The sequence below is a fragment of the Neurospora hispaniola genome (assembly GCF_033458365.1).
Source record: "Neurospora hispaniola strain FGSC 10403 chromosome Unknown B0T23scaffold_8, whole genome shotgun sequence".
In the NCBI taxonomy this organism is placed as follows: Eukaryota; Fungi; Ascomycota; class Sordariomycetes; order Sordariales; family Sordariaceae; genus Neurospora; species Neurospora hispaniola.
Window position 1 is genome coordinate 630,922 of NW_026944413.1, and position 16,648 is coordinate 647,569.

Here is a 16,648-nt window from a genome sequence, read left to right on the forward strand (position 1 = left end):
GATGGGCTATTATGTTACCTTGGTAGCTATTCTCAAGCACCTGAACGTGCAACAAACAAATGCATCATGCACTACCCATCAGATTGTCAGATATTCATGTCCACTGCCATCGAAGAGTTAGGCCCCTTGACACTGTTGTCTCTCTCAATAACGCTTGTTCAGCCTTGATACCTCCAGTTATCGTTGCCTCTCCAGTCATCAGTCCAACAGGTACTTCGAGAGCTACCTATTATACCGGCACATCCTGTTCTCTTTTCATAGCTTCTAGTAGCTCCCAGCACTCAGTCGAGGTGTACTGTGAGCACAACAGTTCTGTTAGTACTTCCGCTATAGCAACAAAGCACAACAAGATTAGACAGAATGCCCCGGAAGAAGGCATGTAACACTATTCCATAGATATCGAATACTCACCAGTGAAGTTTTCAGACCCCATTGATTATGGGCATAAAGATTCAGATGCGACAAGGCATCTACGTGGTGTGATTTTTCGGTCAGCCCCTCTCCTACGTAGTAGTCCGCAAATGATGTTGGGGATAAGATGTCATGTAGCGGAACGAACCAGACTTGTAATAATACTCTTTATTCGGATCGAGGGCCCCGAGCTTCTCAAGCTTCTCCAGCAGTCTCGCAGCCTCCGCCTTGTCTCGGAAGTCTCTGGAGTAGACCTTCACCAGCTCGCCTTCCAATTGTGGCCTACTTTTCATGCCACCGCGCCTCATGCACGCTTCCGACCCCAGCTCGTTTTTCACCGTGGCCGTGGCGATCTTCCTCCAGACCTCCTCCACCCGGTCAGGCGGTATGTATAGTAACCACTTACCGGCCCTTAGTTTGCAAGCGTCGGCCAGACGGGTTAGGTTCCTCATAACCTCCGCCCGCTCCGTTATTATGTTGCCCAGATCTCGCTTCCCATCGGCCTCGTTGCCGTAGCCGTAGAACTTGATGAAATCGGTAAACATCCTCAGTCGCTCCTCGCCGGCCTTGCTGTAGGTCTCCCAGGCCGGCCTCCAGCGTGGCGGCGCATAAGGGTTGGCGACCCGGATGAAGCCTTTCTCAACGTTTTTAGTGCGTGCTAGGAAACCTTCAACGGTCTCGCGAATCTGCCAGGAAACCAGACTACCGGTGTAAGGGTTGTAGAGGGAACGGCCCTGCGCATCCTTGCGGAATATGCAAGGTGGCTTGGTCTCTGCTCGTGCGATGGGGTGCCACTTCTCCCACCAGTCGTCTACGTCGTATGTTTCTAAACCAGTCACTGGCCGAGAGACTGTTTTGTTTTGATGTTTTTCTGTACTGGTGTTAGCAGACTCATGGATTCATGGTAATGCATTGACAGCAAGGAGGTGGGGGTCATTGACTTTCAATCGAGGACACTGCGTAACCGTTCCGCATGACTTTATCATATTTATCGCATCTGATTACTGTCTTGCTGGACGGTGACCTTTGTGACTGGTTAGGCCAAGCCGGCGAGTTGTGGAAGCCTCTTCTGAGGCGTTCGTGTGCCGTTGAGGTATGGGATGATGCACCAGCAAACAGACACCGAGCCGCACTAGAAGCGTGGCTCGGATTCGGAGATGGGCGGAGTAGGGAACGTATCATTTGGCTTGATTATATTGGTGTGTACAATTATAACACGACAACTTTTTCCATAAGCTGGATGTTGTCGGGAGCGGACAACAACAACAAGAATAGGATGATGGAAATGTGGGGGTGGTTGCTGCTGCAGTGCGAGTGTGGGTTTCTCAATCATTTTCAAACGACCCCCAAGATAGAAAAAGACGACAAAAACATGAGAAAAGAGCCGAACAATCCAAACAATTAGCACGCACTACCACAACAATCACGTCACGACCAACCGACCAATAGTCTCCTGCACAGAGACCATAGTCACAACTATTTTATTCTCATCATTTCCCCCCCTCATTATACGGCCGTAGCTTCTGCGACCATCTTCTTACGCGCCAAATCGTGCCTGCTGATTTGAAGTCGGCATGGCATTGTGGCTTCACTGAGAAAATGCGTGATCCCAGTGAAAAGTGGCCGGAGCCAGTCTCCTCCCTTCAGTCAATGCAGCTTGATCTTCCGCCCAGTTGCATCGAATTTTGCCCGTCTGCGCCGTCATACTTTCTGATCGGAACGTACAACCTGGAGGGATATGAAGGGCCCGCTGCTGCGCAAACTGCTGAAGCGAAGGAGATGGAGGCGCAGGACGAGAACATCGACAAAGACGAGGCTGCGGTGACAGGAGAGAAGGAGGGGCCACAAAACCGCAATGGCAGCATTCTCACATTTCAGCTCGTGGCTGACCAGCTGTAAGTCTAGCCACTGTCAAGCAAGCAAAGAGCACACCAACGGAAACTGACAAGCCGTCAGAGTCCACGTCCAGACGCTGATGCAGCCATCGGCCATCCTCGACCTTCATTTCAACCCAGCACTAGGCAAGCAAGACATGTGCGCCGCCGTCTCCAGCACGGCCACCCTGGCTCTGTTTCGGTTAAGTCCTGGGGAAACAGAACCCCTGAAGCATCTCAAGACCATGGACATGGCAAGTATGTGCAAAACGGCGGAGGACTGGCTATGTGACAAGGACGAGGTCATCTTCACCCACTTCAGCTGGCATCCTACGAAGCCGGATATGGTTGCCGTAACCACAACTGCCGGCTATGTACACCTAATCTACCTCGGGAGAGACCTTGATGGCAGCGACTGGGTGATGCACCCTGAGCCGATCCTCACTCACACCCTCGAGGCTTGGTATGTATCCATCTCCCCGTCTCTCAGCCCACCTGAAGGGGAAGAAAACGACTCGTTTCTGCTGTTATCAGGAGGTGACGACTCGGCGTTGCGCTACCAAGTATGCAAGCGCACTCGGAGCGCCCATGCAATGGAGGACGACGAATCGGAAAGCCCCTATACCATCGAGGCGCTCCGTCCGCCTGTCAACGTGCGAGGCCATGGTGCTGGAGTGACGGCGATACTGCCCCTGGGGCTGAAGGACGGCGAGTCTGAGCTCGTTGTCACGGGAAGCTACGATGATCACATCCGGCTCTTTTCTATCCCGGCCTACGGCTTTGGGCGGGCTGTCGAGCTAGCAGAACGTAACCTCGGAGGAGGCGTATGGAGGTTGAAGATTGTCAAGAAAGAGATGGGCCTCTTGGATGGGCAGGGCTGGCGCTTGACGATGCTCGTGTCGTGTATGCATGCGGGTACGCGGGTTGTCGAGCTTTCCAAGAGCGGCGCTGGGGAGTGTGAGTTCCTAGTGATTGGGAGGTTTGAGGAGCACAAGAGCATGAACTATGGCAGTGATTGTCAGCTGAGCGCGGAGGGAACCCTCGCGGTCGTGTCGACGAGTTTCTATGACAAGCTGCTGTGTCTTTGGAAGCTTGAGCTTGGGGCTTGAAGAACAAAGGCGAACAATGTGCCTAGACTATCCTGGCCAGGGAGAGGATACGACATGTCTACATAGATAGTGTCGACAGTAAAGTAAACCAGAAGGATTCGAAGGCCGAAAGCACGTCGGGGGGTTTCAGGGACATGTCCCGACCGCGGAAGAACGAAACAGCGTTCAAGTGTTCGTCGTGACGCAGCTATTTTCAAGCGAACAGTTCATTCCGTCAGTGGGGTGCATGCATAATTCTGTACAAGCACACTGTGAGGGACTAGAGGTACCTACTGTACGTGCCTCCCGATAACGAGCGATAAGCTGACCGCCTTCTTTTTTCCATCCCTCGTTGTTTATGGAAGCCAACCTGAGGTCCTGAGGTACCTACTGCGTACCTACCTACCTACCTACCTACCTACCCAGGTGCCCCTCCCGGTGAGGTGGGTGTGTTGTGGAGTTTTGGATCGATGAAGTTGCGGCGATGGATCCGCAGCCCGCTCCGATCCCAGCCTGAAGCGTGTCTGCCCACCTACCTACCCTAATGTACATCCATAGTACACTACACTAATTTCCAGAGGTATATGATGTACAACTGTACCTTACTTCAGTGGAGTTTGACTTGCACTAGTGTGGCTGGGGCAAGCACTAGTACTTGTGCTGTTACAGGTACCTATAGCGCCACCCCTAGGTACCTCCCGTCTAGACTACCTTGCGCGAAACGGCACTGCCTCTGCCAGTGTAAAATATAGGGGAGTTGTAGGGACCGGGCTCCTGGTCGCCTGTGTACATACCTAGTGGACCTACCTGTGGCCCCGGCGGTCAAGCCTCCGTGGATGGACGGACAACGTTCCATAACAGCAACCTAAGTCACGGTGGACTTCCAACCTAAGTGAACTAATTCCGTCATTTCCCCGGCCTGTGGAATTTCGTGCATGCTGCCCGGGCCCCAAAACATCCCCGCCAGGCTCACAACTCCAATTTCCCGTCACCACCTTGTGCCTCTTGGAGGTACTTACCTAACCTTCTCTTCCTGTATAGATCACCGGCGAGGCGAGACTCCTCGACGCGCCTTTGCTTACCTACCTTCTACCTGTCCTCCAATATCTTATTCCAGCCTCTAACGGTGGCTGGCTTGCTTCATTCGCTCACATATTACTCAAGGCACCAGGCTACCCACTAACGGTTGCGGTGTAGACTAGGTCATACCATCAGGCTCACCACTTAGCCCAGCTCTGCTTCCCTCCAGCTTGATCGTCTGTACCATCACGTCGGTTCCCGCCAAACATTATTACCTTGGGCGATCTCGCTGCGGTTGAGGTAAACACAACACACCCTACGGTGCATCTACACTGTACCTACATACGGTTCCCAGTCTAATCGAGCGTGACCCGGTACAGCAATCCCATGTCCACGATCGCCTCTTTTTGAGCACACATCTTTTACACCCTCTCGGTCTCGATTTCCGCCGCGGCCCGTATCGCTGCAAACAGGCTCCATCATCCCGACCTCTGCGTCCTCAAGATACATCTACTTCCACCCTCGAGTATTCCTCTAGCCACTGACTCTTCCTGTTCGCGACATGGACACCAACGGGGCCGCCGGTGCCGGCGCCGATCCTGTCATCGCGAGGATTCACGAAGCGCTCAACATTGTCCACAGCCCCTACTCTCCCAACCAGGCCCGACAGGAAGCTCAGGCATTTCTGGAAGAAGTCAAGACCCGCGGTGACGCGCCCTCGCACGGTTTCAGCCTTGCTTCCGGAGGCTCTCAAGAACCCGTCGTTCGCCACTACGGCCTGTCTCTTCTCGAATATGCGGTCAAGCACAAATGGTCCGAATATGACACCAACCAACGCGAGTTTCTCCGCGGTTGGATCTTGCAACTGGCACAGGGTGTCGCAAAATCAGATCCGCCCTTTCTCAGAACAAAGATGGCCCAGCTCTGGGTCGAGATAGCTAAGCGCTGCTGGGTTGCCGAGTGGATGGATATGGACGAGTTGCTGAACCGCCTATGGCAGGTTCCGGGCTCATCCGTGCACAAGGAGTTCGTGCTCCTGATTCTCGAAATCTTGTCCGAGGAGATTTTCAACGGAGAAGACGCCATCGTTGCTCATAGAGAGGGAGCGCTGAGCAAGGGGTGCGTTGAGATCTTCACCCCTTCTGCAGTGCTCAGCGAAGCCTTCCCAACCCGTCAACACGAACCCCAGGTGCGATTCGGTGACGACGGATGGATCAGTAGAGTAACAGAACTCGTCCGAGACTGTTTGAACGAGAACCTCGACAGTAATGAGGACGTCCGGGCCTGTGTCGTCAAAGCTTTGGCCGTTCTCAACTCCGTGATGCCTTGGGCAATACCAAAAGCCATTCATGCTACCGGTTGCCGTCCTGTTATATGCAATGGCCTTGCCAACTCAAACGTGACCGTGCAAAGGGTAATCTTGCCTTCCCTCTTTGTCCAACCACTTTTCCACTTGTGCGATTGCTCTTGATATCTGCTCGAGTTCCAGCTGTTGACTCTTATCTCTTGAAACAGGCTGCTTTGGAGGCGTTGCATTCTCTCTATTCCCGGTCAGCATTCAGCAGCGAAGAGTTCGTCGATCTGGTTGTTCCCATGTACAGCCCCGAGTCGGTCGACCTCTGCAGACGACTTTTTGAATGGTCGACAGTGGACGCTGAGGACATTGACGACGACAAGTACCAGTTTGCCAAGAAATTCTCCGAGGCAAGTTGCTACATTTACACCGCTGGGGAAACCCGCCCGCATTGTTCCCCTAGGTCTATTACTGACAATCACAGATGATCTCGTGTGTTGGAAACTACCTTGACCGGAAGTACGCTTCCATACCTCCCCAGGTTGACATTCAGGACTTCCTGAAGCTTCTAATAGCAGTGGTGCAGAGTCAGAGCCTCGTTGTCTCCATTCCCGTCCTTGTGACCTGGACGCGCCTTCTTAACCACCGCTCGCTAGGTCCCGCTATAGGGAAAACTGACATGGTTCTCCCCCTACTGGACGTCTGTAGCTCTCGACTGTTGCGCTATGAGAACCTTCCTGAAGATACGGAAGATCCTACGTTTGTTCTTCTCATGGAGGATACCGATACCATCCCGGAGAGACATGCTTTCCTGGGTAACTATAGGCGATACAGTTGTTCTATTATCGAAAGCATCATCCAGCTGAGGCTCACGGATGCTTTCCAGTACATCTTGAGCCAGGCAGAGAATGCTTTGCAAACATTATATGAGGGACAGCCACCCCTAAATCGTAAGTTGCTTAAGCCGTAAAACACACGGGACCGATGACTAACGCGGAACTTAGCGGCAACCTACCTCAAAAATTCCATGCCCGTTTTGAGAGTTGACGCCCATGCCACGGTCATTGAGGCAGCCCTCAAAGGCTACGTTAAGTGGAGGGCAAGACAAGGAGAACTCCCTGGAGGAGTAAGATCATCTTACTGCGCTGTACTACTCATGATGAATAGCTGACAAGTTGCACCAGGACCAGGAAATTTCGAGTATCGAAACACATCTTGAGCAGTGGTGTAGTAGGCTGCTGGAAATGAATATTGAGGTATGCCGTCATCTACGTGTTGGTTGAGTAGTTGGCAATGAAGACGAAAGACTGACAAACTTTTAGGACCCTCTGATCCGTAAACGTATCCTCCAGCTGCTTGTCGCCTTCTCCACTACGGCTCTTGACACCAAAGCCAACTTCATGCTGAGGGTGCTCGAGCATATTCTTATGACATGGCCTGCATTGCAGCCTGAGCACAAGACCTTCAATGATGCCATCAGGGATCTCCAAACTGAAAGCATGGTTGAATTGCAAAGGCTCGCCTCCAAGATGCCTGATCATTTACTGGTAAGTGGTGCTAGCCTGTCATATGTCATGTTCATTAGCCTCCCACTTAACTTACCATGTGTTTGTCTAGGACGTCTACGACCAACTTGAGGTTAAGGTCAAGGAGATGATCGCCTCTGGAACTCTCGATGAGAAGCGCCAGATTGCGTATCGCAGTTTCCTCTTTATCATCATGTAAGACTCCTCGATTAGCCCCCCATGAACTTCCGAGGATGGCTTGCCACCCAAAGCTACAGTTCACCATGTTCAAACCTTACTAAGTGGAGAACCCATAGCCACCGAGCAACTCGCATAGACCAAGAAACGCGGATCAGACGTCTTGCTGAGTTCGTCGAGCCGGTCAAAAACCAGTGGAAGGAAGCCCCGTTGCGACAATCACTCAGCTCATTCGAGGGATTCTGCCAGCTCATCGGTCTAGACAAGGCGCAAAACTACATTGCACAGCGCCATGTTCACCAAGTTGGTGATTGGGGTGCGGTGGAACTTGATGCCGAAGGGTTGGCGCTTCAAGCCGAACTTGAACAGAGACAAACGGTATGTTATCCTGGGAACCATTGCTTCCTACTTGCTTTGTAGTTGCTGACATACCTTCAGTTCCTTCCGTTACGTTCAACTAAGTCATTTTTGACCTACTCTGTCGAGAAACTGGAGAAAAATTCTCCTGCTTACCAAGCATCCTGCGCCCTGTGGCAGGACGGGTTCCCGACCATTTTACCAGAACTGCTCAAGTTTTTGAGCTACGCACATGCGTGCCATGATCCGAAAAACTGGTCTTTGCTCCCAGAAGAGATGCGTCCTGTTGTCAGCCGTCTCCTAACTGACCGCTTTTGGCAAGCCGGTATTTCGGAAGGCAGCAAAGACGACTTCTATGCGCGAGTCCTAGACAAGAAGAACACGCTAGAAGGGCTTGCCTCCACCATTCGTGGAACTGTGCGCTTTGTCCGCGAGGCATGCTACGCCGTTATCTACTGCATGAGCCGACTTGATGTGCAGTTTTATGGGTTCACGGAACTTCCTGGACCTTTGGCAAACGCCTTGTTCGCCGATTCGTTCAGCCTCTCATCTCATCAGCTTATTAATCTGCTGAACTTGGTCAGGTATCTCGTTGATCACTGTCCTGTGGAGCTAAGGGATCATTTCCTACCTCCCATCCTGGCCGCGTGCTTCCAGCAGATGGATGCCAAGATCAGCAGCGAATGGGAGAAGCTGGGCCAAAAGCAAACCGTGCAGGTCGCAGATAATGAGGAACTAACGGAGGAGATGAAGGCGGAAAGCATACTCAGGCAACTGACATATACCGCAGCCATCATGGTGGCTGAATTCCTTGACCCGGCAAGGACCGGTAAGTTTTCATATCACCACTGGTACGTCCTTGACGTTTTACTGACCCTACTTAGGACCACCTAGCAACCTTCCGGCCTCTCCCAACGGCACCACTCCGGAATCTCGGTATCCATCACTTCGGAGATTCTGTCTCATGCAAACGTCAATCGCCGGCCCTCTCCTACTATTCCTTTGCCACGCGATTCACATGCGTGATACCAGGTGCTGTGGCGTCGTCCTGCGCGTTTTCCGATCTATCGTACCGGAGTTCCAGATCCAGACGGGTCAGCCTAGAGAGCAAAAGGAACCCCCTTATCCATTGCTACCTGATGAGAACTACCCTATTCCCGATGCTACCAAAGCGGAAATTCACCAGTTCCTCGGCACCGACGTGATGCGAGCCGCGATCTCCTCGATGAACGATCCTTATTTCGTTGACACCCAGAAGGACCTTGCGACACTGATCGCAACGATCCTTTCTCACTATTGCGTCGGCGATGATTTCTCGGGAGGTAACTCCGCGCCCCGCCAAATTCTCTGCTCACTGCCCGGGATTAAGGAACAGGAAGTGGATAGGACGCTTACTTTCCTGCGACGCCCCGGGACACATTCGCGCCAACAACGCGCTGTTGTGCTCGATTTATTGAGAAATGTCAAGAGTGTGAGCATTAGTGAATTGGGCAAGCTCAAGGACCCTAGAGAAGATCTTGTCAAGAAGGCTCCTAAGAGGAGCAAGATGGCCCAGAAATTCATGACACCTCAGCAGGGCGTCGATACTACCGTGACTGGTACTGAACAAGGAACTGGCAAGAGGCAAGCGACTCCTGATCTAGAAGGAGTCGCCGGTATGTTCGACGAAGGTCACTGAGCGATGTTTAGACCTGCAAGAGTACAGAGTGTCAGCGGCTTGTTACATTTGCTCCTATCGACTTCGGGCTTTCAGCGCTACACAGTTGTATTCAGGCGGCAATGGCACACAAAAGCTCTAGGATTAGGATCTCCTATATGCTCCCCTGGGGGCTCTGGGAGGTTCTTGGCTGCTTCGCCATAACTTTGAACCTTCATACGCACCGTGAGATCGATGGATCCTACCGTGTGGCGCATGAAGTCGCCACGATGCGAGTCGGACGTAACACATTCGCCTGCCGATGCCGCTGTTCTCTGCTTTGAACTCGATAATACTTCACTCCCTTATCTGGGGGTAATGACAGTCGCGAACTCGAAACCTCGGCTCAGGCTTGATCTAGGAGTTTGCATGTATAGCGAAAATTAAAGCTTGGGAAGAGAATGGGTTGAAGGGCAGTTTGATGAAAGCTAACAGCGGAGACCAGGAGAGCTACGGCGATAGCACGGTTGATGATTGGCATGGCCGACTGCCGTTCCCTTGATGTAAACTTCCAGTCGGGATTTGACCCTTAGACGTCGGCGTAGCTGAAAAAAATTTAGGTATATAGAGAAACAAAAGCGACCGTGGGTTCGGGAAACGAGCCTCCGTTGGTTGACTTTAGAATGTAGTGGATTGATGTTAGTTTTAGGGTGCCCGTTCAACTTAGCTCGATGGAAACCTGACCCCTTGATGTCCAACACAATGTCATGGAATCAGTGTTGCCGGTCTTTTGGCACACAACTTCCTTTACAGGTATCACGCAGGAACATGTCGGAATACTTCCGACATTCCGGGGAACGGTACACTACAATGCTGGGTTGTTTGTTAGTTTGGTTGTTGTGATGGGGCAAAACAAGCCAATCTAGAGACCTCAACGGGTTTTGGGAAGAGAACAACTCGTTCCCATTCTATGTTTCGACAATGATTAGGGCTCTCAACGTTACAGAAGCACCTCTCCGTCCCCATCAGAACGTCAAGATACTAATTTACAGCACCTATCCGCGAGAATTTCGGCCGCTTACCAAGTCTGATGAGCGCTGGTTTTTGGTGTACCAAACTAACAAATACATAAACCAGGGCTTGGATTGTACTACACTATACTACGTTTACTAATGGAACAAATAGGGGCGACCTGCAGCGTGATTCCAAACGGGCAAGACTGGGCTAGACCATGGAGATCGTGCTACCAACCCCTGAAGAGCTAATGCCAACCAGCTAACCTATCACCCGCACAACCCTTGTCGGAACAATGACGGTGAGATGATGGTCTTGGTAGTCTGAGAGTTTACGCCTGTGATACCACCCAGGCATCAAACTACGCTCAAACGAGACTGTTTACGCAGTTTCAACAAATCTCAGTTCTTGATAAGGTAAGAGTAAACGGTTTCTTCAGCATCCAGGTGGCATCGAGCGCCGTTGTGTTGCGGACCAACCCGGTTCTGAGGGTCGAGCCAGACTTGGCGTTGTGGCGTGGAATTTACGAATGACACTCAACCCTGAAGTACACTAGAAGGGGGAATTAGACCTTTCCGATCAACATCTTTTGAATACGTAAACGGCACGATACTATTTTCCACCCCTCGGATATTTGTCTGTCCATGTTGTGCATGCTCAAACTGTCGCCATATCTATCTCCGTCTCCCTTTGAAAGTAAAGGCGGCTAATACACACCTAGAGCAGATAAGGTGGCAGTAACGTTGAAGTTACCTCTATAGTTATCCCTTGTCCTTGTCATCTCTCCTGGCGTTCATCACTGTCTCATGTAGTGAGTCAGATTACCTACTACTAGCCCCTCAGAGATACAAAAGACAGCCTTGCTGGAAATCTTGAGGTCTCGAAGAGCGTAATTCTCACTTACGTTATCTGTTTTAAGGGCCAAAGGATCATCGACCACCTTGACCTTGCAACAATCACCAACCATAGCGAGTGTCGTCATTCTATCAAACGCTTACCCACCACCTGATCCGGCACCCAGCCGCACTATATTCGGACTGTTGCCCACACGAAGCAGCGCCCTATTGCTCCTTCCGGCTCTCCATCCTCCAGGCCTCATTAGCGAAGAGCCTGCTCCCACGAATCTTGTGACCATGGTATATCTTGGAAAGCCCTCCAATGGTTGTCAAGTGTGTCGCACACGAAGAATCAAGGTAAGCCGGGATGTATGCGATGAACCTGACTACAGCAATAGCTGACCCCGCGGCACAATCACTTGCTGTTCGTGCGTTATCCAGTGCGATGAAACCAAACCAACATGTAATCAGTGTCTCAGAGCAAGGAAACAATGTCCCGGGTACAAGGATGACTTCGACCTAGTCTTCCGTAATGTCACCAAAGCAACAGAACGAAGGGTCCAGAGAGCCAACAAGAAGGGAAAGCAAAAGATGTCAGCAGGGAGTGGTGGCTCCAGCTCAGGATCAGGCGCCCCAAGGTCATATTCAAGTCCAGGAGCATCATCGTCATCATCTAGCGTCGACGGGAAGCGGCACTTTTCTCTCACATCTACGGCGCGGAAGGCAGTCAGGTCACCTTTCGAGCTTGCGGTCATACCGGCCATTCAAATCCCCACCGAGACGCAGGCATCATGTCACTTTGTATCCAACTTTGTGCTCATTCCCCGCCAGGGAACGACGAGAGGGTTCATGGACTATCTGATCCCACTCATGAAAACCGAGACGATGTCATCGGCACCCCATCTCCAGTTTGCTTTTAATGCTTGTGCACTGGCTTCGCTGGGAAACAGAGTCAAGAGCGACGGGATCGACTTTGTTGCGAGCGCACATGGAGAGTATGCAAAGGCCTTGAGAGCCACTCAGGCCGCATTGGTGGATCGAGTCAAGTGCACATCTGATTCGGTATTGGCGACGGTGTTACTTTTGGGCATGTACGAGAACATTACGGCAAAGAAAATGGGCGAGTTTGCGTGGGGTTCTCATATTGAAGGGGCCATTCAACTTGTCAAGGCCCGAGGAAAGAAACAGCTCGCGACTCAGACCGGGTTACAGCTGTTCATCGCCGTGCGAACACAGCAGGCAAGGACAACAAGTTTGCAGACGGATCATCACATAAGAGTGTACTAACGACGTCTACAGATCATCCACGCTTTGACTTCCGGTTGCCCCCCGATAATGGGCGTCGACTGGTGGCTTGACAACGCAGTCAACGACTCCTACGCCGCCCACTGCTGCCGTCTTAACCTCCAAACCAGTGAGCTCCGCGCCGAAGTAACTCGCATGATGACGCACGGGATTGCCGCGAGCGCCGCCGGTACCTCCCCTTCCTCTCCCTCCTCTCCTCGCTCATCCTCAGCACAATCCTCACCTTCTTCCACCTACGAACAACGAACCGCCCAAATACTCTCCTTAATGCGGCGCTCCCAAGACCTCGACCGCGCCATCGTCGACTGGATGGCCTGCCTTCCGCCGCACTGGCACTACCGCACCCTGTGCTGGCAAAACTACGTCGCCAACACCGACTACGCCCACGCCGAGGTATTCCCGGGCCGCGTGGACGTGTACAATGACGTTTGGATCGCCTCGGTATGGAATATGGCGCGCGTCACGCGGCTGATTCTCGCTAGCATCACGGTTCGCTGCGCGGCATGGGCGTGTAGTCCCGTTGACTACCGGACCACCCCTGAGTACGCGCATAGTGCCAGGGTGTGTGCTGAGGTTATTGGCGATGTGCTAGCGAGCGTGCCGTATCATTTAGGATGGCATTATCGGACGAAGAAGAGGAGGCACCAGGGTCAGGGGCAGGGTCAGGATCGTAGTAATTGGAATCGAAATTGGAATGATCATGATCATGATGATGATGAGGAGGAGGGGGAGGAGGAGGAGGATGGCGAGGTCGATGCACAAAAAGAGGAACAGTTGTCTGGATTTGGATGTGGCGAGGACGAGGATGGGATAAAAGGACTGTCTGGGTACTTTTTAACGTGGCCGTTGGCATGTGTCATGGGGCAGGATTATTTGACGGAGGATCAGAGGACGTGGGTGAGGGGGAGACTGAGGTACATCGGTCAGGAGCTGGGGATCCGGTATGCGAATATTCTGGCGCAGGTGAGTTTGGAATCTTGGGTTCTTGGTTTATTTGATGCCGTCATCCCCGCTTGCTTTTTCTACGCCCATGAAAAACCCGACATTCGTACTGATCCGCTCTCACCCCATCCCAGCTACAAGTACGCATCCCGTCAATGCTCATCCGCCGCGATGGTCTTATGGCCCAACCATACCCCAATGTACAAGATTTTCAATCTATTATCTCCTTGGCGAGGAATTCACCACCGATCCAGCCTGGATACTCGCTCAATCCGATACAGGAAAGAGAGAGGATGCAAATGGAGTTTATGGAATTGAAGAAGAAAGAACTGCTGGCAAAAGCGACCGGTGTAGCAGGGAAGGAGGGACGATACGATGAGACCACGAATAAGTCTGAGCGAATAGGGAACAATGACGCCAACAGCGAGGAGAGACGTGAAGAGGAGGAGAAGGTCATGGTTGTTGCAAGAAAGTGGCTTACTGTTTGAATGAGAGGACTTGGACGGATTTTCCCGGGAATTTGGGGCCTGTGATGTCGAGGCGATGGTTTTACATGCGCCCCGGGAGAGTCCACGGATATAGATCCAATATAATGGAATAACCACAAACCCCTACCACATAAGGAATCTCGCATAGCCAGATGTTTTGCACATCTCTGATATCGAAGACTGGACTTCTTGCGAGTGTTGAGTGATGTGCGAGGACAAAACAAAAGGGGCTGTTTAAGGACCCACGTGACCTGACAGGGATGTATGTACGGGTAAAAAAACGTCCTTACAAAATATTCTTTTCACTTTCATTCAATCGTAATTTTGATGTGAACACGCGCCGCGACGTACCTCTTCCACATGCGACCACCGATCGCCCGTGTCATTTAGTGTTATACTCATAATAACAGGTATTTCCATCAGAATATTCTCATGTATCTCCAGTGCTTGTCAAAAATGCCATTGCAGTCCTCGTCAGCGTACAAAGCAGATACATCCCACTCTCTCTTGTATATCAAAGACTAATGTCCACCGTGGAGAGAGCGCTAGTTCCAGATCTATCGAACTCACCATCAAAATCCCACCAGAGGAGAATTCTGAAGTCAACATGGGAGGTGACAAGGGCAAGAGAAAGAACGCCCCCGGCGGTGATGGAAGCCAGAAACAGAAGAAGAAGAAGGTATTCGCTCCTGGATGATCCGCTGGCCATGAATCTATTTGGAAAGCTTGGATGAGAAAGTATGCTCTTCAAGCTGTTTCCGGGTTGGTTGAACATGCATCAAAAATATTGCACAGTTAAATATCCTCAGACTCTCATGCGGTTGAGGTGCTTTGACAAGTTGTCTCATGGGTGCTTCCGCCCATTCAACTTGGTTATTGGAGTTGTCAGGGACGTGATCAAAGGCCTGGGCAACTTATCACGTCTGCAATTCTCCCCCCTCCTCCTTTTCCTGCACAAGTCGGCTGCATGGTGACTAACACCCAAATCGAACAGACTGGCGGCGCCGGCAAATGGACAACACCTAACCAAGCGAATAAGCTCGCTCTCGAGCGCAATTCCATCCCTCAGATCGGCGACCGCGGCATCTGGGTGACCTGCGCACGCCACCAGGAGAACAAGGCTGCACGGGAAGTCATCAACCTCTTTGAAGAGTACATTGAAACCATGTACGGCATCAAGCCTGCCAGCAAAGAAGCCAAAGTGGGAGATGACGACGATGCGGACCTAGATATTGAGGCCGCCATTGCCAAGGAACTCGGCGCAATGAAGGAGAACAAGACGGCCGAAGTCCAAAAGCAAGAGGAAGACAGGGCCCTGCTCAAGGCCATGAAGCTCAACATTGACTGTCTCCTGTTTGTGCGTACAAAGGACCCCATCGAGCCGGTCGAGTTCGTCAAGAGGATCGTCGTCGACACCAAGGAGTGCACCGACATTAGGAAGATCAAGTGCCGCTATCTGAACCGGTTGACGCCCATGAGCGTCATGGGCAAGGCGACGGAGCAGGGCCTGGCCGAAACGGCTAGGCAGGTCTTGGAGGAGCACTTTGACTTGAGCGGGAAAAAGAGCGAGAAGACAGAAGGAGATGGTGCGGAGGCAGAGACAAACAAGGAGGGTGACAACAAGAAGAGGGAGTACAAGCCCTACACCTACGCCATCCGGCCCACCATTCGTAACCACAGTAACCTGAAGCGCGACGTGGTCATCAACACCATTGCCGGTCTTATCAACGATGAGCGTCACAGGGTTGATTTGACCAACCCGGACAAGGTCATTTTGGTGGACATCTTTCAGGTAAGACAGCCTATAGTCTTGGGGGATTCCCTCCCCTTGACCCACAAACACCTCGCGCGCACTGCTTCACTTCACTCTCGAAGTACTGTACCTTTAAATGGTGGAGAATCCGCTTGCTAATACTGACTTTTTTTTTACGGGGCAACCACAGACGGTCTGTGGGCTGAGTGTTGTGGATGGTGATTGGGATGAGCTGAAGAAGTACAACATGACGGAGCTATACAACCAAGCTGCTGGCATCACGACGGTTGGGCAAAAGAAGAAGAAACAGCAGCAGGATCAGAAGCAAGATGAGAAGACGTCCGAGCCTGTCAAGGACGAGGAGACCAAAGACACCAAGGAGCAGGAATAGGAGCCTGCTTAGTTCTACCGCTGCTTGAGACTTGAGGATTCGGAAGAGAGGGGCCAGTGATGGAGGCATGGACCGGCCCCGGAGACATTTCGGTGGTGGTGGTGGTGGCGGCGGCAGGCAGCAGGAGCGGGGCGGGGACTGGTTTCGTAGGCATGTACCTACCTACTTGCCGTATAAGTAGCGGTCCTTGTTTTTCTGGCGAGATGCATGAGTACTACACTAGTGAAATGCAGCATGGGAGAGGGATGTCTACAATAGGTATGCTTTGCCCGGGAAGGTGAAAACAAGCGAGAGTTGTAGCGATCAAGGTGAAAACCGCGGCCTCTTATCCAGCGCGTCGGTCTGGCTGGTTTTTTTTTTTTTCTTTTTTTTTCTAACCTGAGTGTGAGGTGTGCGACCAAGTATACATGTAGTGCACGGTGCAGTGACATGACCGTGTCTTACAGTAGCATCCGATTAACTTGAAAGGGTGTGCCTAGTAGGTATAGTATGAAAGGCTTGTGTATCGGCAGTTGGACCTTGGAATGGGTTTGGAG

General features: G+C 51.8%; 6 protein-coding genes across 6 annotated transcripts; 5 read left to right on the top strand and 1 right to left on the bottom strand.

The window, feature by feature from the left end:
* Positions 1–503: 503 nt before the first annotated feature.
* On the bottom strand, positions 504–1,386 carry B0T23DRAFT_324681 (DUF1917-domain-containing protein; the record flags this gene model as incomplete). Its single annotated transcript, XM_062835446.1, has 2 exons — positions 504–1,282; positions 1,353–1,386. 2 exons carry the CDS (start codon positions 1,384–1,386, stop codon positions 504–506), a joined length of 813 nt encoding a protein of 270 aa, XP_062689060.1.
* A 379-nt stretch (positions 1,387–1,765) lies between these two features.
* On the top strand, positions 1,766–3,807 carry B0T23DRAFT_387788 (uncharacterized protein). The gene is made up of 2 exons (XM_062837704.1): positions 1,766–2,306; positions 2,368–3,807. Exons 1-2 carry the CDS (start codon positions 2,011–2,013, stop codon positions 3,392–3,394), a joined length of 1,323 nt encoding a protein of 440 aa, XP_062689061.1. The 5' UTR covers positions 1,766–2,010; the 3' UTR covers positions 3,395–3,807.
* A 949-nt stretch (positions 3,808–4,756) lies between these two features.
* Positions 4,757–9,532, top strand: B0T23DRAFT_227214 (armadillo-type protein). Its single transcript, XM_062833816.1, has 10 exons — positions 4,757–5,807; positions 5,909–6,097; positions 6,172–6,637; positions 6,692–6,813; positions 6,872–6,943; positions 7,010–7,234; positions 7,305–7,408; positions 7,510–7,768; positions 7,829–8,576; positions 8,632–9,532. Exons 1-10 carry the CDS (start codon positions 4,956–4,958, stop codon positions 9,423–9,425), a joined length of 3,831 nt encoding a protein of 1,276 aa, XP_062689062.1. The 5' UTR covers positions 4,757–4,955; the 3' UTR covers positions 9,426–9,532.
* Positions 9,533–9,638: 106 nt separating this feature from the next.
* On the top strand, positions 9,639–9,830 carry B0T23DRAFT_407451 (uncharacterized protein; the record flags this gene model as incomplete). The annotated part of the gene is made up of 1 exon (XM_062839189.1): positions 9,639–9,830. One exon carries the CDS (start codon positions 9,639–9,641, stop codon positions 9,828–9,830), a length of 192 nt encoding a protein of 63 aa, XP_062689063.1.
* A 1,725-nt stretch (positions 9,831–11,555) lies between these two features.
* On the top strand, positions 11,556–13,968 carry B0T23DRAFT_324880 (uncharacterized protein; the record flags this gene model as incomplete). Its single annotated transcript, XM_062835465.1, has 5 exons — positions 11,556–11,590; positions 11,713–12,324; positions 12,411–12,513; positions 12,653–13,501; positions 13,615–13,968. The coding sequence occupies 5 exons, from the start codon at positions 11,556–11,558 to the stop codon at positions 13,966–13,968; spliced, it is 1,953 nt and encodes a 650-aa protein (XP_062689064.1).
* Positions 13,969–14,290: 322 nt separating this feature from the next.
* B0T23DRAFT_387798 (uncharacterized protein) lies at positions 14,291–16,464 on the top strand. The gene is made up of 4 exons (XM_062837705.1): positions 14,291–14,378; positions 14,508–14,647; positions 14,963–15,760; positions 15,912–16,464. Exons 2-4 carry the CDS (start codon positions 14,576–14,578, stop codon positions 16,110–16,112), a joined length of 1,071 nt encoding a protein of 356 aa, XP_062689065.1. The 5' UTR covers positions 14,291–14,378; positions 14,508–14,575; the 3' UTR covers positions 16,113–16,464.
* Positions 16,465–16,648: the final 184 nt, after the last annotated feature.